General features: G+C 39.9%; 2 protein-coding genes across 3 annotated transcripts in view; one reads left to right on the plus strand and one right to left on the minus strand.

Annotated features, from left to right (window-relative positions):
* The first annotated feature begins 385 nt into the window (after nt 1-385).
* On the plus strand, nt 386-19,531 carry LOC109964650 (sodium- and chloride-dependent taurine transporter-like). Of its 2 annotated transcripts, XM_020608112.1 has the most exons (15): nt 386-589; nt 2,393-2,449; nt 3,527-3,756; nt 3,845-3,979; nt 6,390-6,624; nt 7,208-7,340; nt 10,078-10,212; nt 12,561-12,664; nt 12,816-12,940; nt 14,953-15,065; nt 15,975-16,112; nt 16,506-16,608; nt 17,313-17,413; nt 17,555-17,725; nt 18,006-19,531. In XM_020608112.1, the coding sequence occupies exons 3-15, from the start codon at nt 3,528-3,530 to the stop codon at nt 18,159-18,161; spliced, it is 1,878 nt and encodes a 625-aa protein (XP_020463768.1). In that variant the 5' UTR covers nt 386-589; nt 2,393-2,449; nt 3,527; the 3' UTR covers nt 18,162-19,531. The 2 variants fall into 2 exon arrangements, with proteins under 2 accessions (XP_020463768.1, XP_020463767.1); XM_020608111.1 differs by lacking the exon at nt 2,393-2,449 and having other exon boundaries at nt 387-589.
* A 1,084-nt stretch (nt 19,532-20,615) lies between these two features.
* The window catches only part of LOC109964630 (glutamate receptor-interacting protein 2-like), a 29,054-nt gene continuing 22,861 nt past the window's right edge, over nt 20,616-26,808 (minus strand). Inside the window, exons 17-25 of the mRNA XM_020608069.1 lie at nt 26,497-26,641; nt 26,085-26,224; nt 25,634-25,816; nt 25,399-25,491; nt 25,195-25,354; nt 23,888-23,990; nt 23,381-23,605; nt 22,966-23,112; nt 20,616-22,376 (exon numbers count right to left, since the gene is read on the minus strand). Coding sequence (XP_020463725.1) covers nt 22,182-22,376; nt 22,966-23,112; nt 23,381-23,605; nt 23,888-23,990; nt 25,195-25,354; nt 25,399-25,491; nt 25,634-25,816; nt 26,085-26,224; nt 26,497-26,641 — 1,391 coding nt within the window. The 3' untranslated portion in view covers nt 20,616-22,181. The remainder of the gene's footprint in view (nt 22,377-22,965; nt 23,113-23,380; nt 23,606-23,887; nt 23,991-25,194; nt 25,355-25,398; nt 25,492-25,633; nt 25,817-26,084; nt 26,225-26,496; nt 26,642-26,808) is intronic.

The following is a 26,808-nucleotide window of genomic DNA, read 5'->3' on the forward strand; positions in this document are numbered from 1 at the left end:
TAACTGACTCTTGCCTGCCAGCCTTTGTCTGGCCATTGTGAGCTCTTGGAGTATAGTGACTGGAACCTGAACAGAGCATGGTCAATCAGAGGAAACATATTATTAGGCCTCACTATCAGCTATTGTGTCCTAGATAACCTGTTATAAGAGAATCTCAGTGCTGCCTTTAGTTCATCCATTTGTACAAGACCAAATGCACTGCTGGACCAGTCCAGCCTTTTTTCTCTTCTGACTGGTCCTCTGTGTCTCCAGTATAAATAAGAAGTGTGTGCTTGTGTATGTGCACGAGTGACACCCTCTTCCGACATAACTTGGTGTGTGTGTGTGTGTGTGTGTGTGTGTGTGTTTGTGGGCAAGGAAGGGTAGAGGGAAGTGGAAATTTACTGTCTCTCACGTTGGTACCTGAGTGGTATGTCACAGCCAGACTGTGTCCAATTTCCACTTTGGATTTAACAGTCTAGCCAAGGGGCGGGTCCTGCTAACAGCTCTACTTCTTGTGATCTGTATCAGCACAAAGGCGTTCAGTACAGAGGAATGGTGACAGCTGAGAGAGAGGAACTCTATGAACAGTCGCAGCCATGAAGGAAATGTAAGTTTTCTGAATTGCTTTGCTGGAAAGAATGCATGAGTTTTTCTGGATGAATTGGTTTAAAATAGTCAAATGTAAAGCAGATTAGTGTTTCAGCTGATACAGTAAGAGTTTCATTGTATGTCTTTTTGGATTCATAATGATGAAGTAGAAATTTATTTAGAATGATAATCAGTGATGCTGAGATGTTTTCAGAAAGTAATTTCCGGTAAAGTATAACTGGATTGAATCATAAGGAAAGTTGGCATTAAGTTATAACAAACAGCTGCCTTACACCGTGCAGGCAGGTGAAAGCATTTGCTGAGCACACTCATGTAAAAGGGGTGAAAAGAGAGACAGGGAAACAGAAAACAAACAGAGTGGACAAGAACTGATGCAGTTATATAAGAAAGTTTCAGAATGAAAAGCGGTTCAAGTTGACTTGTCAAACATAACAGGAAGAGAGAAAACTTACAAAGTGATGCGGTGGTGTGCACATAAAGGGATAAAGGGTTATTTGTTCAAGCATTGATTAGGTGAGCAAACACACAGTTTCCAGCAGGAGAGTGAGAGGGCTTCATATGGTCTTGTTGGTAGACATCCATTCATGCTGTTATTATCACTGTGAGTTCTGAGTTAACTGTACTGAGTTGGTCCTCTATGTGTGTAATATACATTTTAATTTCCAGTTATTACTGTCAGTTGTTAAATTGCAAAACTCATGTGTGACTCTTTTCTTTACAACTTCTTTTATTTGAATGTCAGTAAGTCAGTCTGAATATATTTTCAGGGCCACAAAAGTTGAGGAAGTTGTTCTGCCAAAAAAAAAAAAAAAAAAAGAGGAAACCTTTCTCAACCGTATTACAAATGATTTTGCTCCGTACAACTTGTTTTCTTGTCTGTCTTTTGTTTGTTGACAGCTCAGAGCTTAAAACTCATTTAGTCTTGACATGTCTTAAATAGTCTTTCCTGTCATGTTTGGATTCCTTATCTCCTCCTTGGCTCATGCAAGGAAATGGGATTCCCCAGTCAATAATAACAAATGCTCTGTCTTGGAAGGGTAGTTTACAGTGTAAACACTGAACTTAAGCTGTTGTAACTTTGGGAGCGCAGCCAGGGCTTTGGAAGCACAAGGAGTCTTATTGCTAATGTGGTAGCATTAAAGAACTGCAAACCTCTGTCATGGCAGTTCAGTTTTCCCATAATGCCATTACACCTAAAAGCAATGTTCCAATGATAGTTTGACCCTCATAATATTGTAGCATTGGGGGTGGAGAGACACCTGGTGGGAACCCCCATAATGCCCCTTTAGTTTGGTGTTGGCAGGGAATATTCAGTGTTCTGGTTGTTGGTGCAGTTGCCTGTGTGTGTGTGTGTGTGTGTGTGTAAAATTAAAGAATTAAAAGACAACTTCCGTGTCCAGCTCCTTCCTCAAGCTGGGCTACATTACAACATGATTCCTTGACCAGAAAAATCAACATCTAACGCTTGGAATCACATTGACATTCGTAGTTTTAAAATTATTGAAGAAAACCTGATAATTTCATTTCAACCTATTTACTGAACATACAACATATTGTGAGACAGTACTTTTTCCTTCACATTGATTTAGTTCGGTGAAGTCAAACATGATGTTTTGGAAAGGTGTGCTTGCAGGTGGGTGATTTTGTGCTGGCATGTGGAAACCTCCCTTTGTATTGTGCGCTGCACATGTTACACATTTCTTACACCACTGGTCAACAAAAACAGAAAAAAAGCCTTGGTGAAGCTGCATACTGGCTCACTGTTGTTTTTCCTCTGGTGTTGCCTGTGACTGCATGTCAGAGCCATCTGCAGAAGAAGATGGAGTTATTTCTGTGTACAGCTGTGAAAGGAAAAGAGGTGAGCAGATAACTTGCTCTTGAGCTGCCGCCCTAGCGGCTGCATCCGCTGCTGCAGTCCGCTGCTGCATTGCCCCTAGATACAGGACTTGTTAGTGTGAACCTCACATATGACAACAGCAATCTCCTTTGGTAACATTATGACTCTTAAAAGTTCAGCACTTAACAAAGCTCCTGAGTTGCTTCTTTAAAAGGGGCCTTGGAACATTTTTGAACTTCCTTGTTATGGCCGGGTCTGTCCCTTAGGGAAAGGGACTTGCCTCCTGCTGTGAATGTGCCCAAATAGGTGATTTTAGGTGGTACACACTGCAGTTTTGACAGATTAGCTTTCAACATTTTAATCAACATTTTATAAAGGTGGTTTCTGATCAGTCATCTGGGTCACCATCCACTTCTGCAGGGAAAAGAGTGATTAAGCACAGGACAACTTCACACATCTAATAAAACAGTGTTACCTCTTAATCACTTTTCCATTGAGTTGTTTTCCTTTTTCCCTCAACAAGCTACTGCTCTCCTATTCTTATTTAGTTATCAGGCAGCTAAAAAGTCAGTTCATTTTCAGATCAGTAAAGCTCATTCCTGTGTGGTTGGTCCTTTTTTTTCTAGTGTGCAGTCTCTTTCTATACATGTGAGGGTCACACTAACAAGTCAGATCCTGTTTCTATGGGAAATGAAAGCAGATGCAGCCGCTAGGGCTCAAAATGAATTCATTAACTTTTGAATTATACTTTGAACAATCCATCCAACAAACAAACAGCAGTAAAAACATTACCCCCACCCTTGGCGGAGGTAAAGACAAAAAGAGGGCAAGCTCTTAAAGGCATGTATTGTCGAATACTCCCTTCCTCTTCCTTCAATGTGACAATGTGTCCCCCTCTGAGGATAAAAAAAAAAACACCCACAGACACTGAGTTAAGTTGGAAAACAGAGTGCTACATACACTAATGTGAATATGCAGAAGTGGCCACAAGGTGATATTTCTTGCTGTTTGGCTGTACAAATATCAGCATGCATATTAAATACACAGTTTGAATATAACCAAAATATTACATGCCCATTTTCCTTTTGCTATCCACAGCATGACACAAAAAGAAAAGCTCCAAAGCCTAAAGGACTTTCACAAGGATACTCTAAAACCATCACCAGGGAAGAGTCCAGGGACACGACCAGAGGATGAGGCCGAAGGCAAGCCTCCCCAGAGGGAGAAGTGGGCCAGTAAGCTCGACTTTGTCCTGTCTGTGGCAGGAGGCTTCATTGGATTAGGAAATGTCTGGCGGTTTCCTTACCTTTGTTATAAAAATGGTGGAGGTAGGAAGAAAACACAGAAACCAGAGCCAAAACATGGCGACTATAGCAGGACGATTACTTTGAGTTGATTCCTGTGTCCATCTCACAGGTGCATTTCTCATACCTTACTTCATCTTCCTGTTCGGGGGTGGCCTACCTGTGTTCTTCCTTGAGGTTGCACTGGGCCAGTACACCTCTGAGGGAGGGATTACCTGTTGGGCCAAGCTCTGCCCCATCTTTGCTGGTCAGTACGTACATTTTAACACTGTACATATTCACAGACAGAGAACTCAAAGGTCAACATATAACATTTAACTTAATTAAAAGCCTCATTTGTCTGCAAGAGAATGACCTGATTTTCCTCCTGCTTCAGTCCCCCCCTCCCCCCTGTGTAACTGGACCAGTTTTACTTTATTAATTTGCTTTGTGTTGTGTAAATGGCTGAACATGGAGGATCATGTAGAGTGAATGATTTTAGTATACTTTAATTGCAAGGTGAGACTGTGTACTACATATACTTCATAAACATACAAATACAAGCATCCCATTCTTGAGGTCACCTCCAAAACATTGCAGATCTGGTGTGTATAATGAATTAATGAGTTCTTGGATGCTATGGAAACCGACGAGTTTAGACAAGAAAACATCATGTTGCCTAGCAATGGGTAGGTCTGCCCGCAGTGTGGATCCACATGTTTTATTTTAGCTTAAAGTATTAAATAGTATAATAGTAATAAGCACTATATGTCCACTGTGACAGGGTTTTCATGGTGGGGTTCTTTCACCAGGAGCTAATGATTCTCTACCCTAGGGGCTCTAATGACAACTGTATACAAGCACTGAGGCACCCCACCCTCAGCAGCTGCTGTGACACCATTACTCAAGTTCACACAAGGGATGTCACATGAAAAGAGCGGAAACTGTGCAGCACCAGATCTCTAGCTGCTTCTGATGGTCTCTGCTTTTCAAGGAATGTTGAGGATGCTGTCTGTTTATCTGGAGCAGTGTCTGGCAGTGCCAACTAAACTGGCCACTTGCTAATCTTGCCATTGTTCCCCCTACTTTCAGTGAATTCATGACTTAATTCACTGCTCACTAGCACAGAGTTGAGTAGATACACACACATACAGACTTTTGTTTGTCATTCGTCATGGGAACTTTACATTGACTTAAATTCATTCCTTGGAGACTTAGCCTAACGTTAATCATAACCACTACTTGCCTTATCCTAACCTTAACTTAACTCAAGTTGTTCCTCTAGACTTCAATGACTGGTCCCCACATTGAAGAAAAGTCTCCACAGTGTGTAAACAGGTTTCACTGCCCAGAATATGAGTAATACCAGGCACGTGTGTGCATGCACCACACACACACACCTGTCTCAGCACTGAGTTGTCTTATCAGTTTGCATTCGGTATGTGGGAATGAGGAGGTGGGGCCAACAGAGACGATGAGTTTAAAAATACTCTGGAGCAGAAGAGGCAAAGTCAGTTAGGAGTAGCATAAAAACACTACGGCCATTAAAACATTAGATATTAGAATCAAGCTGAGGAAATTTTCTTGTTTGGCAGCAGTCCTCATCCTCACTTAAGCAGCTGTTTATATCAAGTCCTCATTTAAGGAGTAATTTAGGCTGAAAAATAAATGTAAACACATACAAAAGCTCACTTCAACCATTGTATATATTACAAAAAAGAGCGATAAGAATTGTGCATAAGATGGGGTACAGGGATCACACCATTGGAGCTTTCATACAGTCTAAATTGTTAAAATTTTTGGATATAGTGGGATATAAGACTGCTGTGTTTATGTATAAAGCCAGGAACAATTTATTACCTGGTGGAATTCAAAAACTATTTAATGAAAGGGAAGGGGGATATAATTTAAGGGGTCAGTCTAATTTAAAAATTCATGCTATCCGTACAACCAAAAAAAGATTTTGTATTTCCATAAGTGGGGTAAAACTATGGAATAATTGAAGTGTGGACATAAAAAATAGTAATAGAATTGACGAGTTTAAACATAAATATAAAGGTATGTGTCAATCAAGATATATGCAAGAACAGGTTTAATGATTAACCAGATGGAACATTGTGGGTGTGGTGTAAGAATGTTAACACTCTGTAATAATTCTTTAGTATATTACTTGTGTGGTGTAGAAGATAATTATCTATGTAGAGATACTGCTTGCAAACCAATGATGTAAGATGATGTCATGGGGGTAGGACTGGATAAGTCTGACTTCTTCCTACTCCATTCAAGCATGTACTAGGTATAAGCAAATTGTTATTGGATTAGCATTTGTTGGATATGTGTACAATTATGTGTGTTTACATATCAACTGTCTTTACATGCTTGAAAGAATAAATCAAATCAAATCAAATGTTTTAGTGCCTTCTCTGGTTAAGTTGCAAGTCTGTTGCATTTGTGACTGCAGTCAGTACCACTGATGGGTGTGGCTGAGTGTGGTCAGAAGTGCGCTCCATTGCATCTCACAGTGCATGCTAGAGTACACTTCTACATCACTGCAACAAGTTGAAACCTACAAGATGATAAAACTCTCTGTCAGTGTTTTGTTTACAGCTGCTCCCAAGGGATGAAAATAAATTATTATAGGTTTAAACCATGCTATCAATCTGCCTTCTGTCTTTCAGGTATTGGCTATGCCTCAATTGTAATAGTATCTCTGCTAAACATCTACTACATCGTGATCTTGGCCTGGGGACTCTACTACTTGTTTCAGTCCTTCCAGGTGGAGCTTCCCTGGGCAAAATGCAAGCAGCCCTGGAACACGGAGCGCTGCGTGGAGGACACAGTCCGCAAGAATATGACCCTCTGGCTGGCATCCAATGTTACCAACTTTACCTCCCCTGTCACCGAGTTCTGGGAGTGAGTAATCACTGACACGCATACCTACTCACATCAACATGCCAAAGTAACACTGCTTCTTTATTGTGCTTGTGTAAATGTGTCCTTGCACAGTTCCTACAAAAGGTCAAGTTAAAACACTTAAGCTGTGTATTAAAATATACACTTTATTTGTACTGCACCTTTCATATGTTAAATGCAGCTCAAAGTTTGAATGTAGTTGTCAAACTAAACTGGAATACCAAATGTAAATGTAATTTTTTTCTTGCCCATTGACTTTGTTATAAGTTTAAGGTTCATAACAACTAAATTACAAGTGTTTATATAGCACCAGACACTTAAAGGCACCAGCTTTATATCTTTTCCAACTAGCCGTGTCACCATTTTAGTATATTCTGTCCCTGGAAAAGACAGAGCAGTACAGAAAGGCCAAGACATGTGGCTGTTTGATTTCTACTTTTATTGTCCTGTTAATTAGTCCTTCCATGGTCAAGGTCTCGGATTGTTGCACAACATTATTTCTTGGATGTGTTTGAAAATTGCAAGATAGGTTTCAAGCTCCACAAACTGCCATGAACCTGTTCGGTGCCTCTATCCTCTGCAGACTCAATGTCCTGAGCATCTCCTCTGGGATCGAGGACATCGGGCCCTTGAAGTGGGATCTCGCCCTGTGTCTCCTAGCAGTGTGGGTTATCTGCTTCTTCTGCATCTGGAAAGGAGTCAGGTCAACTGGGAAAGTGAGTGCCCAGGTGTAGGCACGACCTGAATGTATTGTGTTACCCAGGTGTTGTGTGGGCTTCACTTTTTACTCCAACAAGTTAGTGATGAAACACTGTTGCTGAGAGAAACCTCACATGCTTGGAAATGGGGTTAGTTTAGTTGCCTCTGTGTTGTCTTGGGAGTTACTTCTTGGCCAGACTCTCTGTCAGCTGTAAATAGTTGATAGCCTCTGTTTCTGTCAGCGAGACAGAAACTGGGCCAGAACCAGTGAGAAAAGGTCTGTGCAGAAAATAATTAATCGTATTGAGATCAATAAGTGGGATTAATTTGATGTTTAGTGCAGATGATCACATTTAATTCTTAACCAGATAGCAGTTCAGAAAGTAAAAAGCCTTTGTACAATATAAAAATTGCTTCATGCTTTACTGGGCCTGCACCTAACCCTAAACAATAATCATGATTTCTGTACACAGTGTGCATCTGGGTTCACAGACCCGGCCATAACAAGAGCTGCAGTTGGAAAAAGAGAACTATGAAATAAAATAGTGTTTATTATGTCAGGGGCTGTCTATGTTAATACTTTAACACATGCAATTCATCTAGAAATTTTAACACGTTACAATTTTTTTTTACCCAAATGAATCACATGACCAAGTTTGACCCCAACCTCTTCCCATAATCGCAGCATGCATGGTTACCTGGCTGTGTGTGATAAGGCCACATCAAATGCTAATAATAAAATGTTGTTTACTGTTCTCTTTGGCAGGCCACATTGCACAAAGGAAGAGGTCAGTTATATCATCTGAAAATGGCAACAAGCTAGTCTGCCTGAGCATCTGGTTAAAAGAAGAGTAGACTGTATGACTGGTTGACTGGAGGCATGTTGCACAGATGCACACTGTTTGAAGTAATCATCTTTAACCAAGCGTGTAGAAAGAGACTGTTCGCTTTGTGTCTTCAAAGACACTATGGCATTCAGTTTCTAAAATAGGTCTACTCATTGTTGCATTAAATTGAACTGGTGTTACTATGCAATCTACTATGCACAGTATGCAAACAATTTACAGGCAAGCTGCTTGTGACTTTGTAGCAGAAATTACTTTGTAACAGTTCTTTATGTGGGTGTTTGCTAATTATGTCTGCAGTTAATATGAAAGTTTTGGCCAATGCCAAACACTCCCTGAGACTTTTGTACTCAGCAAATGAAGAGATTTTAATTTAACATTTGTTCATGTTAAAGCTGCATTAATTGTCTTTTTAATTTTCAACTGTTAAGGGCAAAGTCAAAGTCAAAGTCAAAACAAACTCAAGCAGTATCTCCTCCTTTTCTTCCCCTGCTCCTCCTTGCCCTTCTTGCCCTGTCTCTGAAACTACATCATATGTGGTCACAACAGCAGAAAACAGTTGTGGCAGTCAGATAGTGCAGCAGTAATAACCAGCTCCAGACCTAACATATACGGATTATAGAGCCCGTGGTTTTTGGTGGCATTGCGGCTACACAATATCAAATAAGGAGGTTTACATTTTAGCAATATATGTATGTATGTATAACGTTATTTGTAGTGGATGTATCTGCAGTAACACACGCAAATTACACAGAGGAATGTTTTTTTCCTAGTAATATTGATACAGCACTAATGTTACAGCCATTATAGTATCATGTTCATTGTTACATACGTGACATACATAACTGTGAGCTGTATGTGAAACAAGAAAAATTCCATGTTACACTTTGATAGCTGTACAACTCCCCACTTTTCTAGTTTTATTGATGGATTAGATTTTAAAAGCTTTTCACTAAAGTGCTACATGGACTACATTGTTATGTCTGACGTAAACTAGACCACAACCGAGCAAAAATGATCAAAATTACTTCATTTGGTATTCCAGGAAAACGCGCTGGTTTCCACTAATTGGACAATAAAACACTAATGTTGCAGTCAGTTGGAATGAAATTACAGCCAGAATAATTCTATACAAAGGTACAAAATTTAAATGCTAACGTTAACTTGCTAATGATGGAGACATATACACATTAGGCAGCTACAGCACTTGAATGTCTAGCAGGAAGCAAGCCACATCTGCATCAAATTTTTGTCCTTTGGATGCTTTTAGTGCTCTCCATCTCCGACATACCAAACCACTGTTAACCCTGGCTTTGCCTCATTCTTTGTCGCACTCCTTCTGTGCTACCGAGCATGGGCTCTTGGGTCTAACAGGTCCACTCCCATCCTGGGTTGTACCTGCACAGGTCAATATGTCTTTGAAATGAGTCATACTGGCTTGAAAAACATATCTCATAACCTCGGCTCAGTGGGGGTATGGAAGAAGTGTGGTGCAGATTTGAACAACATTGGCCACAGAGGGCAACAAATAAACACAAGGCCTGAAAATAGCAAAGTGGGCTGGGGGGTTTAGTACAGCAGGGAGAAAACACTTCTAGACAGTTTTTTACTTGATTTATCTGAATTTGTGCTAAGTCTTAGTTAATGCAGTTTTATTGTTTGAGATGTTAATAAAACTGAAGAATCTCTGTTTCCTCTAACCAGTTTGTCATGCATTTCTTTATTCCAACACTGCACATGCTTATAATACAATTAAATCCTAGTAATTAAAAACTGCTATTAATTGTGATTAATCACAGCGTATGACTGGTGAATAACTCGATTACATTTTTTAATCGATTGACAGCATTAATTATATCTGAAGATTGTTGCTCCATATTTTGGCTAATAATTCCTTTGTCCACTCTAGGTGGTGTACATAACAGCGACCTTCCCATTTGTGATGCTGGTTGTGCTATTGATACGTGGAGTGACCCTTCCTGGAGCAGCTGAAGGGATCAAATTTTACCTTTACCCTAACCTGACCCGCCTAAAGGATCCAGAGGTAGGATCAAAAACTATTCTTCTCCAATTTCTTTCTCCAGGTATTAAGAGAAGAAACAAGAAAAGACTGAATGTAGTTGTCTTCTGGTCTAATATACGCCTGGGTCCCTGACCCATTCTGGCTCATATACTTCACCGTTTGGGTTGAAACTCAGGCTGAAAACTGAGTGTATTTTGGGCCAGATGCAAGACAAATATGTGGCCCAAATATTTACCAAAGTAATTTTGCCATCAGAGTGAAATCATTTACTATTCTTAATAGAGTACAGTGCCTTGCGAAAGTATTCGGCCCCCTTGAACTTTGTGACCTTTTGCCACATTTCAGGCTTCAAACATAAAGATATAAAACTGTAATTTTTTGTGAAGAGTCAACAACAAGTGGGACACAATCATGAAGTGGAACGAAATTTATTGGATATTTCAAACTTTTTTAACAAATAAAAAACTGAAAAATTGGGCGTGCAAAATTATTCAGCCCCCTTAAGTTAATACTTTGTAGCGCCACCTTTTGCTGCGATTACAGCTGTAAGTCACTTGGGGTATGTCTCTATCAGTTTTGCACATCGAGAGACTGAAATTTTTGCCCATGCCTCCTTGCAAAACAGCTCGAGCTCAGTGAGGTTGGATGGAGAGCATTTGTGAACAGCAGTTTTCAGTTCTTTCCACAGATTCTCGATTGGATTCAGGTCTGGACTTTGACTTGGCCATTCTAACACCTGGATATGTTTATTTGGGAACCATTCCATTGTAGATTTTGCTTTATGTTTTGGATCAGTGTCTTGTTGGAAGACAAATCTCCGCCCCAGTCTCAGGTCTTTTGCAGACTCCATCAGGTTTCCTTCCAGAATGGTCCTGTATTTGGCTCCATCCATCTTCCCATCAAGTTTAACCATCTTCCCTGTCCCTGCTGAAGAAAAGCAGGCCCAAACCAGGATGCTGCCACCACCATGTTTGACAATGGGGATGGTGTGTTCAGGGTGATGAGCTGTGTTGCTTTTACGCCAAACATAACGTTTTGCATTGTTGCCAAAAAGTTCGATGTTGGTTTCATCTGACCAGAGCACCTTCTTCCACATGTTTGGTGTGTCTCCCAGGTGGCTTGTGGCAAACTTTAAACGACACTTTTTATGGATATCTTTAAGAAATGGCTTTCTTCTTGCCACTCTTCCATAAAGGCCAGATTTGTGCAGTATACGACTGATTGTTGTCCTATGGACAGAGTCTCCCACCTCAGCTGTAGATCTCTGCAGTTCATCCAGAGTGATCATGGGCCTCTTGGCTGCATCTCTGATCAGTCTTCTCCTTGTATGAGCTGAAAGTTTAGAGGGACGGCCAGGTCTTGGTAGATTTGCAGTGGTCTGATACTCCTTCCATTTCAATATTATCGCTTGCACAGTGCTCCTTGGGATGTTTAAAGCTTGGGAAATCTTTTTGTATCCAAATCCGGCTTTAAACTTCTCCACAACAGTATCTCGGACCTGCCTGGTGTGTTCCTTGTTCTTCATGATGCTCTCTGCGCTTTAAACAGACCTCTGAGACTATCACAGTGCAGGTGCATTTATACGGAGACTTGATTACACACAGGTGGATTCTATTTATCATCATTAGTCATTTAGGTCAACATTGGATCATTCAGAGATCCTCACTGAACTTCTGGAGAGAGTTTGCTGCACTGAAAGTAAAGGGGCTGAATAATTTTGCACGCCCAATTATTCAGTTTTTTATTTGTTAAAAAAGTTTGAAATATCCAATAAATTTCGTTCCACTTCATGATTGTGTCCCACTTGTTGTTGATTCTTCACAAAAAATTACAGTCTTATATCTTTATGTTTGAAGCCTGAAATGTGGCAAAAGGTCGCAAAGTTCAAGGGGGCCGAATACTTTCGCAAGGCACTGTACATGATATTCATAAATTTTCAAAAAAAAACTGCTCACCCATCTCTGCTGTTCCCTTCAGCTCTATGGAGCGTTCAAGTGTCTTTCAGCTCTGTTTTGGTTAATTTCCACTGCTCTCATCAATGTTGTTTTGGCCACAAAGGCAACTGTTTTCAGTGAAGACCCACTTACAGACTCAACCCTGAGCAACAGACAGACAATAACAAAACATTACTGTAAACATATTTATATAGCAGCCAGAAACACCAACTCTGAATGCTGCTCCATATCTATAGGGTAGCAAAATAACCAGCTGTATGCTAACATGTTCACCATATCATAAAAGGCACTGTATGTCAATGTTGAGTTCACAGCATATTTCTGTTTATCAGAAGTAGGCAAAGCAGTTATTGCAAGTTTACCTCATCTAATATGGAAAACACTAAAAATCAGCAACCATTTCTGTCTCCCCAGGTGTGGATTGATGCAGGAACCCAGATTTTCTTCTCCTATGCCATTTGCCTGGGAGCCATGACGTCACTGGGGAGCTACAACAATTACAAATACAACTGCTACAGGTGGGTTGTGTTTCCGCCGGGGTGTGGGGATGGGGGGTGAGACTGTAGTAGTGGCAGCAACTCGTGTCAGAGATGGTTGCGTGAAAAGAAAATGGGAACTTCGGTTCTGCCTGTGTTCATTAACAACCTCCATGACATATGTGTGACATAGGGACTGTTTGCTGCTGGGAGCCCTCAACAGTGGTACCAGTTTTGTGTCTGGCTTCGCAATATTTTCCGTCCTGGGCTTCATGGCACAAGAACAAGGGGTGGACATTGCCGATGTGGCAGAGTCAGGTACGAGGTGAAGGCAGCAGTGATGGTGGGTGCTGCTGTCATCAAAAAAACTAAACAAAAAAAAAAAAAACAATTGGCAGCTTAAAACCCTAAAACCAAAAATAACTGTTAAATGAGGGAAAAGGAAGTATTCATGCCAGTCTTAGAAACAATGATGCTGAAATGCAGAGCTATCGGCAATTGCACACTCCTTGAACAAAAGCCTCAAAGAAACAGAATTGTTACTGCAGTGTGAATGAAGACCTTTTCTGTGGACAGATTACATCGCATTGGTCAGGTGCTGTGTGTTTTAGCTCTAGTATACAATGAACTGTGGTACTACAGAGTTGCTGCATTGGACAAACATCATTGTTAGAGGTGTTCAATGGCACCAGGTGTTGTCATGTCCCACATGCAACCTGCTCTTGCCCTTTAGTAACTTCATACTTTTTTGACCAGGGGACACTGCTGAGAAGAGTGGCATTCTTCTGTACATACTCCACAGTATGTGCACTGGCACCCTGAGGTGATAGTTCTGCACTGCATTATAAATCCAGTTCTGTTAACAAGCTGTGGATCTCCTGATTGAGGGGGACACCTTCGGTTCTGTTTCTGCCTTCCTGGTATACTCTGTGTTCACTCTGAAAAAGATGTCTTCTTTCAGAATGCTTACTCTGTTCAGTTAAAATTAAACACTGCTATCTTTAAGGCTGCAACTTGGATATAATTATGTAATCATGTGAAGTCAACCTACAATTGTATGACAATGACAGTAATTCTGTGGCATGTTAGTATGTTCATACAAGGTAATCCGTCATACAGAAAGCACAGAACCAAAATTATTAATAAAAGCACATTTTTCAAAGAGAAGTTATCAAACTCAGCTTGTTTAAGTGAGGAACTATTTTATGTGATTGCTGACTTTAGTGCATGTTACATGTTCTTATTACATTTTGTTGAATTAGTTCATGACTATGCTGAAATTCTCATCTTCTTTGTTTAGATTAAATAAGATTCCTTCTTGCTCATTTTGTATTAGTGCAACAAAATGCTGTTTAGCATCTTACCAGATAAGGCAAAGGCAGCATTAGTGACATGCATCTAGATCTACTCTCACCGGTCACTGTATTACAGTAGGTACCCCTGTGCAATTACATGCAACTCTATATTTCTGTCCTCCCCAGCTACATATATGAGAAGGTCAAAATATTAGGAACACCTCTGAATAATTGAATTTATACATTTATAACAATTTCACCAAAAACTTAAGCATTTTGAGTCTCATAAACACAGATGATAAGGCAGAAGTGTAGCACTGAATTTCATACAATTGTACAGGTGTCCCTAATAAAGTGGCCAATGAGTGTATAAAAAATAAAATGACAAAATAAACTCCAAACCAGTGGTGTAGTACACGAAAAAGGGATATTGCTGTAATCAGAAAACAGTATAGCCTTCAAAATAAAGCAGCTCTGAAGTTCTTTACACACCAGAGGCAAATGTTTGTATGTGATTTTCTTACTACTTTTGCTGGTGACAGGAACACGTGACACCAGCTTGCTTCTTTTTAAACTCCTTGTATTTAGCAGAACCAGCACCTGCAGGTATTCATCACTTGATAGGGGGTTTATAGTGTGATAATTTAGAAGTACATATTCCATATTTGTTTGGTGTGAATATACACAGTGCGTTTAAATCGCCTCAGAAAAACTTTGCTATTTCGTAGTGTTTATTCATGTCACTTGGTGTGAAAAGACCTTGAATCTGTATATTTAGTATGAACAGAACCTAGAAGTACAGTAGTATGTGCAGTATAATGGTCTGGTTATGCTGTAGACAGTCGACAGGTATGTAATATGTACAGGATAAAGGAGACAAAATGCTCACTGTCAGACCCTGCTCTGCCTCTCTAGCTCAATGTTTACATGATTTTTCTGATCCCCTCACAGTGTGACATCCAAGCTGAAATCAGATAGAAATGTTAATTATGTCCTCTACCCCTTCTCCCTATCCCCAACCTGCTGTCTTTATAGGTCCTGGCTTGGCTTTCATTGCCTACCCTAAAGCTGTGTCCATGATGCCACTGCCAACCCTTTGGGCCATCTTCTTCTTTATCATGCTTCTGCTTCTGGGCCTTGACAGCCAGGTCAGCATCTTCACAAAGATTCTGTTGTCAAGCTATTTACAGAAAAGTTGTTTGGTGTAGTGCCCATTAGTCTCACAAGGACACATCCCAGGTCCCAAGGGTAAGTTGGCTCCTGCCAACCTCAATGTGTGAAACACATTTAGTTTCTCTCTGGTCCATGTCAAACATCTATCTTGCAAGCTTTTTTTTTTTTTGCTTTGATAGGAAGCAGAGCTTTGATCAAGATAAAATAATCTAAGCAGACAAAACACAAGTGTACACTCGAGGGATTATGCAGATATATCACATTTCCTGCCTCCAAGTGTAATTCTACTCTTGTGCTAACTCTGTTCTGCACATGGCCAATTGCATCTCAGCCGACTGTGAGATCAGGCAGATGATCTACATTTGAGTATGGTAATACTCATGCGAGCTATTTCAAAACAGTCCCACTGACAGTATGTGTGTCTGTATGTGTGTGGGGCTGCATTTTTGGCCATAAACGTCATGCAGATCTGTAGCCCTGAATGCAGTATATTGTTAACACCGCTCACACATACAAGCCACTGTTATGTAAGGGCTTTTTGTAACAAGGGAGCATGTTCTTGGTGCACTGTGATAAATAGGAATAATTTTATAATTTTGTTTTGGCAGTATGTTATTTATAAGGCAATGAGGAGACACAGGGGATTGAGAGAGGCACAGACAGGGAGACAGTGATTCACTGTTGTTTTGTTTCTGTTCTGTCCAGAGAGCAACAAACTAGTGTTGCAGAAAGGAGCCTTTTTAAAATTCTCATTACAGCCCAACAAAGACAGCTCTCATTCTTTAATCACTGGTTTATTGAAGCAAAACAAGGGCTGCATGGTCACAGAAAGAGACAGGTTTTTTCTTCTTCTGACAACTTAATAGTTGTTTTTGTCCCCACAGTTTGTTGAAGTGGAAGGACAGATCACCTCTATTGTGGATCTGTATCCATCCTTCCTCAGGAAGGGTTATCGGCGAGAGATCTTCATAGCCGTGATGTGTTTCATAAGCTGTATCCTGGGACTTACCATGGTAACAAAAGTAAGTTCACCAACAGTCTCTTTATTGAGCCTCTGCACTCTTACGTCAGCCTATCCTGTTTAGAAAAGGAAAAGAGACTTGGCATATTTGAATCAATAGAAGAGATAACGCCACAGACTTTCCACTTGCCTGTCAGCTGCTTCATTGTTACAACCAAATATAGCTTCCTACCATGTTCACAAATCACATCCTGTATGTCTGAATAGAACGATTCAGAATGCTGTTTCCATTTGGCTGTCAGTGACATCTTGGCACCTGTTGAATTCTGTTTCTGGTGGTAGACTGCCAGTATTCTTTTGCACTACTTTTAACATTCTCTGTCTTAATGCCCCTTTTCTTTCCATACACACCAGGGAGATAATTAATGCAACTTTCTGTCTTTTTGTATGACAGGGTGGCATGTATGTGTTTCAACTCTTTGACTACTATGCAGCCAGTGGTGTGTGCCTTTTGTGGGTTGCGTTTTTTGAATGCATTGCTGTAGCCTGGGTTTATGGTAAGTGGCAACAACTCTATGTGATAGGTTTCTGCATGCCAGTTGAAAAAAAGCACAAATGATATCTGGGGTGTTAACAAAGGTTTCCTTGTGGTTCTTTCCACATTAATAGTAAATAATGTTTGTTAACTGCATGCAGGGGCATGACGATGTTACAGTGGGGTGAGCTTGGTACTAGTCTTGGTGGACTGTGATTGGCCATTCAGGGCTGCCTCCCACCAGATTACTTCAGACCTTTATTATTGAAGCAAGAATATTCAGCCTAATGTGAAAAAACAAGTGAAGTGAAAGAAACACTGCATCTTCCAACCAGTTTAATAGAAACGTTTGCATGAAACCATCTGATTATTCTTAATTGCATTAAATCATTCATTTGCCATAATACGTGAAACCACTGTAATTATGCTATACACACAAAAAGGCCCTTCTATTCAAAATGTTGCCTGCTGATTGCCTGTGATAATGCCACTGAATCACCCAGAACAATAGAAGCACTTCACTTTTTTTTTTTTGTGGAGGAGGAAAGTCAGTCAGTCAACAGAGATAAAGGACTCATAAACCTGCTAAAGGTAGATGTGTAGATATGGTCACTCTGCAATAGCAAATAAGGCTTGTAGGCTGACTATTTATTCTACAGTACTCCTAATACTAGCAAACTTAACACCAAAACACAAGTTATTCTGTATTCTCTTTGTGTTGAATAGGAGCTGATAACTTCTATGATGGAATTGAGGATATGATTGGCTACAGACCAAACCCATGGATGAAATGGAGCTGGACCATAATCACACCCGTCCTCTGCGTGGTGAGAGATCACAGTGGCACTTTATTGTGTTGGAGGTTTCAAGGATGTTGTCCATAATGTCACAAATGTTGATCACCTGAATTTCAAGGTCTTAGGGGGATGTACGGCTTGTAGTAAACACAGCATGTGTTTGTTCCCCAGGGTTGCTTTGTCTTCTCCCTGGTGAAGTACAAACCCTTAAGATACAACAAGGTCTATCAGTACCCTGACTGGGCCATCGGCCTAGGCTGGTGTTTGGCCCTGGGCTCCATGATCTGCATCCCCATGGTGATGGTCATCAAGATCTTACAGTCTGATGGATCCCTGATTGAGGTCAGTTGACACAGCCTTTCAGTAGCTATAAAGAAATAGTTTATTTTGGCAACAAACCTTTAGTAAAAGAAGCTTACCATTTAACACATTACATGTTTGTTTAATCTGTACAAAAAAAGTATAAAAGCGCCATTGATCTTCTCATCTCATGGAAAGAAAGCAGCATATTCCCTAAAACAGTTAACTATTCCTTTAATTTAAAAATGACTTTTAAATTAGATACCGGACACTGAGACCTGAACTGCCCCAGTTATGATTATCTCTCTTTTACTTCCCTCAGAGGATCAAAGCAGTGGCAGCTCCGGCACAGTCAGGTGTGAGCTCTCGCCCGAAAGAGAACAACGTGAAAGGCAATGAGCTGACACAGCCCCTGGACCCAAATGAAAACAAAGGTTTAATTAAGCCCACCCACACTGTTGTAGAAACAATAATGTGAGCACTTTGTGTGAAAGGAATAAAACTGATGTGCTTTCTGTTTTCATTATTTGCTAACTTTAATAGTGGTAAGTTTTCATTTTCCAATATATTCACATTAGAGAAATGATGGTTTGATTTCTATGAAGAGAGTTATACAGTACTGTTGTATTTTTTATTATTATACTGTATCAATATTGTTGTTGTAGTTGGAATTGATTTTGTTGTTTATGGAGAGATGGTGGAATTTTTCATCAATTCAGTGAAACAACAAATTAACCTCCAGGGGTGGGTCTAGAAGATTTTTGAAAAGATGGCCAGTCTGGGGCATAGACTCAAAGAGTGGACACGCAAAGCAAGCCCGACTGGACCCATCGGTTCATGCTGGGTTCAGACGGAAATTTAGATATTATGTTTGGGTCCAGGTCGGGTTTGATCACGTGTCAAACGTTAAACAGGTAGAACCCTCAAATGTCTGCTTTGTTTAATGAAAAGGGGGAAAACATCATATAAACTGTATTGGGCACAAGATGGGTTCAGACAAAAGTACCTGGCCCGATCCATACTCCAGCACATATTAAGAATAAAATTATTCTCTTTAAAAATGAGAAAGGGAAGTGGCAATTTTAGAATATGTGTTGTACATTGGCTGTGTGAATTGTGTGAATACTATAGTAATTCCCAGTGCATTTATTGAAAGGTCTCTTCGCACTTTATGTGGTTTCACCTTTGCTGCAGTATTTGTATTTATTGCAAGGTATTACAATACATTTATAACACATTTGATAAAGGAGTGTTTTTAGCTTCTAAATTTTTGATATAATAGAACATTTCGTCTCTTTGCTAATGTCAAAATAGAGTAGAAATCAGACATCAGTTAATCTGGTTAATTAGTAGTAGGCTCTGTGAGAATACCACTTCAAGTAAAAACAGTACTTTTTTGTAAACCTGTGCTCATTTCAGTAAACTACCACTGGACTGTTATTTCTAATGTTTGGTTTGGACATTTGTATGTAGAATCTGAATAGTTTGTAAATCACATATGTTTTTGTAATAATTTTATACTGTTTATCACAGGATCACCATCACTAATTAATTATTTTACACAAAGCTCAACATTTCATTTTATAAATACTGAATATATTGAAAGTCTGGATTACTATTTTTTAGAGTGCAATATGGATTGAGGCAATGGCATTGTACTGTACAAAATGCATCAGCAAATAAAAAAAAGTTCATGTTCAATAACAAAATGTGCAGCTAAATATAAAATTTCAATGTTTTCTGCAGTATGTACAAATTCAAATGTACCAAAGTAATTTTCTCCCAGTCCCCTTTGAGATGCACATTGCATCATTTATATGTAGATTAGAAATAAACATTTTTCCTTTGGTTTTGTGTTAACAGTTTTCTGCAGACATTTACCTGTATACCTCATCATACCTGCAAAATGGAGACACTATGTACTTCAGTCCAACTGTTCTCCCTTAAAGATACTTTTATGATGCCTATAATATAAATTTTTGGATGAAGCCCATTAAAGGAAAAGATAGTAAATTTAGGCAGTGCCTGTGTGTAGCATTTGGCTCTCTCCAGAGCTGAGGGGCCTGTGTGTTGACATCCTGGCTCTGTCAGAAGCTGACTCTCCTTTTATATAACACTGCAAATGTTTTTACTTACGGAGAGGAAAGGGCAAGGGGGGTGGGGGGAGCTAGCCACCACATGGATTCACTTCTTCCATCAAGCTGTGACATTTAGGCTGCAGGCATCTAGGGTTTATGGGAAATGGTGTTCATTAAAGTCACAACAAATAATTAGATTGCAGAATTACAAGTCAGAGGCTGACATGAATGCTTTTTCCCCCACTTGACTGCTTGACACTATACTTTAAACAATATGTGAAGATGGCATGACATTTAGCAGCTAATTTACACCATGTTTACCAAGAGCTAATTAGAAATAAACACAAAAGTACAGTTAAGACTAATGGGAAACTTGTTGACTGTGCAAATATTTGGTCATAAAACCAGATTAAGGGATAAATATAAAATGTTGACCTGATGGTTCTATGTGAAAAGGCAGGTGATTACTAACGTCATTATTACAGTTCATCCTGAGTGAAACACAAATGTATGAACCAAATTTCATCACAATCCACCCAGTCGTTACTTTGACATTTGTTTTTTTTGTTTTTTTTTTTTAAGTGAAATGTCTTAACATTTTTGTGCCACTAGAGGAAAAGGCAGTGGATCAGTAGTCAGAATTCATCCTCTGGAAATTATATACTGTATGTATGAATACGCTCTCAAGGCTATAGTTGAGATATTTCAGTCTGACACAACAGTAAGTGATAGAGAATCTCCAGTAACACTTTCCATTACACCTAAGTGTTCACATGTTCCGGGTCAGTATGAGTAACCTCTCTGGGGACAGCCTAATTATATACACTGCTGAGAAACCAGAGCCAAACCAACTATGGTTTCATAACTTTAATCTCATAAAAAGAAATATTTCTTAGTAAATTAAATAACAAAAATAAAAATATCCAATAAATCCAAGTTCCTTTAAACTGGCTCCAGACATATTCAGAGATGTGGAATTTAACCAAAAACTGTGCTCTACATTCAGTATCACAGTTTATATGTACTGTATGTGCTGTGAATAAAAACAAAATACTGCATGTCCTCATGCATTACAGTAAAATAAAGGTACAAAGCAATAAATTAATTTAAAAAAACCCCTTAAAAATAGGTATCCGTATGCAACATGACATTTCATAGAAGACTGCAGTCAGAATGAGAAACATTGAATGAGTCATGTAGGAGTCAGTCTCTGTGGCTACTCCTACTAAGACAGTACATAACCGATAGCATCAGCCAGTACAAGAAAATGAAACAAATTCTTCTCATTTCCAGAGAAGCCAGATTTATACACAGTGCTTTATAGAAACAATGAGAGCACTCAAAGTTCTTAGGGGAGTAAACATGGATTACTCCACTATTTCTTTATGTCAAAGAGGAGCTACTTGCTGAGGTCAAGCCTTACACGCTTAAACATGCTCGGAGAAGCTGGTAGGGAAACAGCTACTGCAGAGAAGAACAAACCAATGAGCCTTTTAGTCAGATGAGGAGTGAAATCAGTCATCACTGTAAAGTGAATGGCGTTTCATCCTCTGCTTGGGAAAGTATGTTATTCTTAAGGAGGCATTAGTGACAGACCACAAACTTATTCTGGTGTGATGCCGCATATAGCACAGAGCCTCGGATTCATACAGTGGAAGTAAAATGTGAAAAATTAAAAAGGGAAAATTGAAGTCTTAGCTTATGATAAAAAAAAATGTGAGTAGTATGCTAATGCAATGTGCACAATGTGAAACCGAAAACAAATTTGTTAATGTGTCTTAGACCAAATTCAAAATGTTGCATATTGTATGTGAACAGTGGGGCCTCTCTGGAGCAATGCCAACTATCCAGCCATCAAAGGACATCTGCTTTCAAAGAGAAAGGGTACAATGTCTCCACAAGCATTTGTGGTATTAAGATTTAAGGACCTTTAAAATATAGTTAATGATACTTGGCAAGTAGCAGAGAGCATTCTGTCTATTTGGAGGCACTGTCCCTTCTCTAGGGCGGGCAGTGTGGAGGAGAGACTGGAAACGAGGGCAGTGAGCCAAGATGGCTGAAATAACATAACATGCCTTGAACCCGGAGTCCTCAAACACCCTGTGTGTCAGTTTTTTGTGTATAAAACATTGCATGTGCATTATTTTGTAGAATGAAAAAATTCGCTTCACAGAACTGGGTTAATAGTCTTCGAGTGAGCTGAACTGCATCTTGTGAACACAGTGACTAAACCCAACAAGAGTGAACACATGTACTTGTAACTTTGTGCGTGAGAGTTGCTGTCAGAGTGGATGCTTGTGTTTGTGAGAGGAAGCCTACATGCTGTGTGTGTGTGCATGTGACAAATGTAACCGTATGCGACTCGTGTGTCCCAGGTCCCAGTGCTATGGTGTTTCACCAGCTAGTGTTTGTCTTTGTGATTACAGGGCAATACTATTGGTCCTGTGCTCAGGAAAGCACAATATTGAGTTTGTGGGGTTGTCACAGTCAAATAGCCCGGTGTCTGCTGCCACCTGTGGATTCCTGCTAATGACCAAGTCCAGGTTGCCTCCAGCATCCATGATTAGGGGCACAGTTAGACAGCAGTCCAAGTCCCTGGTCCGCACACGGTTCACCTGGAAGATTAGAATCAGTTAAATCATTTACCATTCAGCATGTTACTACAGTCACATTTCTTTAGAAACAATAGGAAGACATTTTAGGAAATGTGCTTATTGCTTTAATGGCAATAGTTTTTTTAGCGAGAATGACACCAGAGCAATGAAAAACTTTAAGAGCTGGACTCTGTGTAGAGACTGTCCATCACAGTGACTGATAACACATCAAAAAGACAAACCAAACAGTAAAAACCAGTTAGACAACACTCTTTATAAAGTTTATTTAAAGACCATATATGCATATACTGTAGCGCAATATACAGTTCTGTCATCCTGGTTATCCAGGCTATTGTAAATCTTTTATGTTGATTTACTCTCCACACAAGACTATCTATTGCATGTTTGTCCATCTTGGAAGAGGAATCCCTACTCTGTTGCTCTTTTTGAGGTTTCTCCCACTTTTTTTTAAAGGTTTATTACAGAGTTTTTCCTTATCCAGTTCTATGGTCTATGGCATCACATGCTGTAATGATTGTAAAGCCCCTTGAGGCAAATTTGTAATTTGTGATATTGGCCTGTACAAAATAAAAAAGGAATTAATAAGTACCTGGAGAATGCGGTCAAAAGGTTTTAAGCCTGCTTGGTCAGCTGGGCCATCTGGACGGATCATGTTGACATAAACACCTTTGTCCAGAAGCCCATCTGATACACTGAAACCAAAGTCATGGCTCTCAGGGTCCTTCCTTATAGTCACCTGCAAACAAGGAACCTTAAAGTTACAAAGCTGGTTAAGCAATTTAGAAAGTACTTAGAGTTTAATTTAGTTTTATTTCTCTCCTAAACACAGATGCTTTCCTCACCATTGTACACACCTGTGGGCACCAAGTAAGTATTTCAGTGGTGCCACTTGTGTAATAATGTTTACATTGTAATATGTAGACTGTAATGTAAAACATTATCAGTTTTGTTTTGAAACAAATTACATGAATGCAAAATTTTTAGTCACTCTGTGACTAAACTACCTTATGCAGTGCCAGAGTTGTAGGGGACAAAATATTGCAGGGGTCCCCTTTGCCCCTGGATAGTCCATGTCTGGCCCCAGTTGACAAGTTCAAGTTGCTGTTGTTCTTAGACTGAGCACAGATTCCGTCGCTCTTAACGGGACTAATTTCAGACTGAAACACAGAGTCTTCGCTGGTCTTGGTCTCCTCTAGGTACAGACTGAGAGAGCTGCCTGTCATGGATTCCTGATAGAGCATAAAATGAAGGGATGATTAAAGAGAGTATTGTGAATATAAAAAAACAAAAACAAAAAACAACTTCCATTTGAACCAGCAAAAACACATCACACATACTGTATAATCATTCATGCAGTGCACACAGAGACCTTCCTCAAATTTAATAACAGATTACACTCTGGAATGTTTCACTGTGCATATTCATCTAGGCCAACAACAGTCTTTGAATATGTGAGCAGGACAAAGCAGATGGAGGAGGAAAGGATACAGAAGCAGGAGGGGTGGACCTACCTCCAGCTTTCTGAGAATCTCTGACTGGCCACAGGTCGCCAGGTCCTGCAGAGCCTGGGACCAGAAGCTGTCCTCCTGGTTCAGGGTGCCATGGCTGACGAATCTATGACAACGCAGGAACCACAACATGAGAGCAGCGCTGTGGTCTGGAGGATGGTGCTGCATACAAAAGCAGCATGGGAATTGCAGTTTTTGGGCTGCACACTGGACAGTCCCTTTGAAAGCCCACAGTGAGAGTTTATTGTAAACTCTCTCTCTTGTGGCAGCTCAACACTGAGGAGTCCGCTAGATTGGATAAAACTTTAAAAAGTGTTCAGTTTTACAAAAGTAATGCCACCCAAAAAATTAAAAAGCAAAATTGAAAGGATGTGACAGATGTTCAGGGACAAAAACAGAAGCCGAGTATGAGGAGACAGATGAGGCTGATGTATCCTTGGGAGCTTTAGGTGCTTTCTGAGAAAATGTTTTTGGTGGACAAGGGGTGACAGAAAAAGATACAGCTATGTGAAACACCAAAGAGCTTGGGGACATTTAGTAAAGCAGATGAGAGAGAGAATACCTGAGAAAGAAGAGAAAAGCACAGTTGGGAAAGGCACAAAACAGAAAATGAAGAGAAAAGTAATTTAGTGCAGTTGAATTTTGTCAAACATCAAAAAGAAATTAAAAGAAAGAAGTTTTTAATTATACAGTGGTTTACTTCAGTAAAAGTACCAGAACAAGAATGTAAGAATACTCCATTACAAGTCCAGAATTCCAAAGTAAATACACTTCAAGTATTACAAATTAAAGTACTCGCTCTGCAGTACAATCTCCACTTTAACTGTATACTGTAGAGTTGTTGCATGCATATTTTTATTTTTTACATTTTTCTCTAATCTTTGACTTTCTGTGAAATAAATTATTTGATCTGTTTGGGCTTTGGACAGTTATTTAAATGAAGCCATCTGAAAAGTTCAGAGGGGAAGTGTCTCTTCGATGGACTGCTAACAACTCAGACATCTGAAACCTGTGACAAAGGCCCAAGTCAAAAGTTGCTTTTTGTGGGTCACAAACCAAGAAAGTTGAGAAAGACAGGTTTAATCTTTTTATAAAAAAAACAACTATAGCTCTCATAACTAAATGGAGACACTCAAGCAAATTTGACTTAAATGCAGTTCTCGAGTAACTTAGCAACTTTATCACCACAATGTATACACACACAATGATTTAAATAAAATAAAACTCTGCTTTGAAATCAAAAGCACTTAAAGCTGCTCTGATGTAAGAGAAGACACTGCCAGGATGAAAATGCAGGCCTGTGCACTTACCCGGGCGTCTTATTCCACTTATCCTCAGTGAATCTCCCATCATACAGCGCTGAGTGGTGGACTAAACCTGCAGAGCTGGAACTGGTTTGGCTCCTGTGCTTTGTGTGCCTCCAGTCATTTGGATTGAGCAGGATATCAGATGCTTTGTGAAGATATGTCCCTTAAAAAAAAAAAAAAAAAAAAAGAAAGAAAAACCAACAAAACAAAAAGAGCTGGAACTGGTTTGGCTCCTGTGCTTTGTGTGCCTCCAGTCATTTGGATTGAGCAGGATATCAGATGCTTTGTGAAGATATGTCCCTTAAAAAAAAAAAAAAAAAAAAAAAAGCAAGCAAAGACAAACAAAACAAAAACAAGAAAGACAAGAAAGAGATCCAATGAGCTCGGATATGAGATCAGAAATGAATCATTTCTAAGACAGCGAACATGCATTGGGCCTCACCTTGGCTACTGTAGCCTGCGTCAAACCCCGAGCTATCCCAGGAGCTCATGGCAGAGTCTATACTGGGCACAGTGGTCGAGTAGATCTCGGAGTGTTTACTGGTCTTCCTGGACTCTGTCAGTTCATCCTCTGTATCACTTAGAAACCCAGTTTCTCTGTCTGGAGCCTGTTGGCCATCGGACTCTGGGAACAAACAGTGACTCATATGAGCATTAAATGACGAAATGCACTGTGACACTTTTAAAACACTACAGTAAAACACTGCATCACTTCCACTCCCTATTAAGTTTCAGAAAAGGTTCATCAAGGGCACCCGCTCATCAGAAATAATGTCCTAGGTCCATGAAACACATGCTAATGTTGTCATAATGTAACTATTATTGTCAGTCATTTCTGCAATTGCATTTACAAAATTATTTTTTTCAACCTGCTATGACAAAACCAAACATACGTTCTGCTCGTTTCTTGATCTTAAGGGTGACGGCTTCCCCAGCCATCTGCAGGAGGTGGATGGCCTCACTCAGTGGCTTTCCTTTTAGACTGACCCCATTGATGGCCAGGACTCTGTCCCCTATATGGATGGCCCCGGTCCTGCAGGGTTAGGAGAGCAGAGGAGACAAACACTAGAGTACACCAGACAGTACAACGGGTGGGGCGCAAACCTGTCAGGGTGCCAGTGTGCTGCCTGAACAAAAAATAAAGAGGCTTCTTGTTATAGAAAAAAAGCCAGACAGTTATTGTTTACTCTCTTATTGGGAAAAACATTTTTTAAACAGAGTCACTACAGACTGTACTGGTCCTAACCTAATGTTAAGTGTAAATTTCTTCTCAAAAACCTTGATCCATGAGCTGCTACACCTCACCTCTCTGCTAGACCTTTCTTGGTGAGGCCAGAAATGACAATGGGGTCAAAGGGCTCTTCTGTGCCAGAAATTGTGATGCCCAGTGGTCCGTTGTATCTCTTCAACTCAACTGTGTAGATTATGGAGCCTGACATCTCCAACTCATCTGAAGCAAATGAGGACACAGTAGATACCGTGCATAAGAACCAAGATTATGAGAGATCAGAGCATGTGAGCGAACCATGAGCAAGTGAGAAGTGTGAGCAGGTGGATTTTGGACATAGTGTAGAGTGGCTTTATTTTAAAAAGAAGGAAATGTTGTCCAATGTCCTG

Source organism: Monopterus albus, unplaced genomic scaffold, assembly GCF_001952655.1.
Source record: "Monopterus albus unplaced genomic scaffold, M_albus_1.0 scaffold91.1, whole genome shotgun sequence".
Taxonomy (NCBI): domain Eukaryota; kingdom Metazoa; phylum Chordata; class Actinopteri; order Synbranchiformes; family Synbranchidae; genus Monopterus; species Monopterus albus.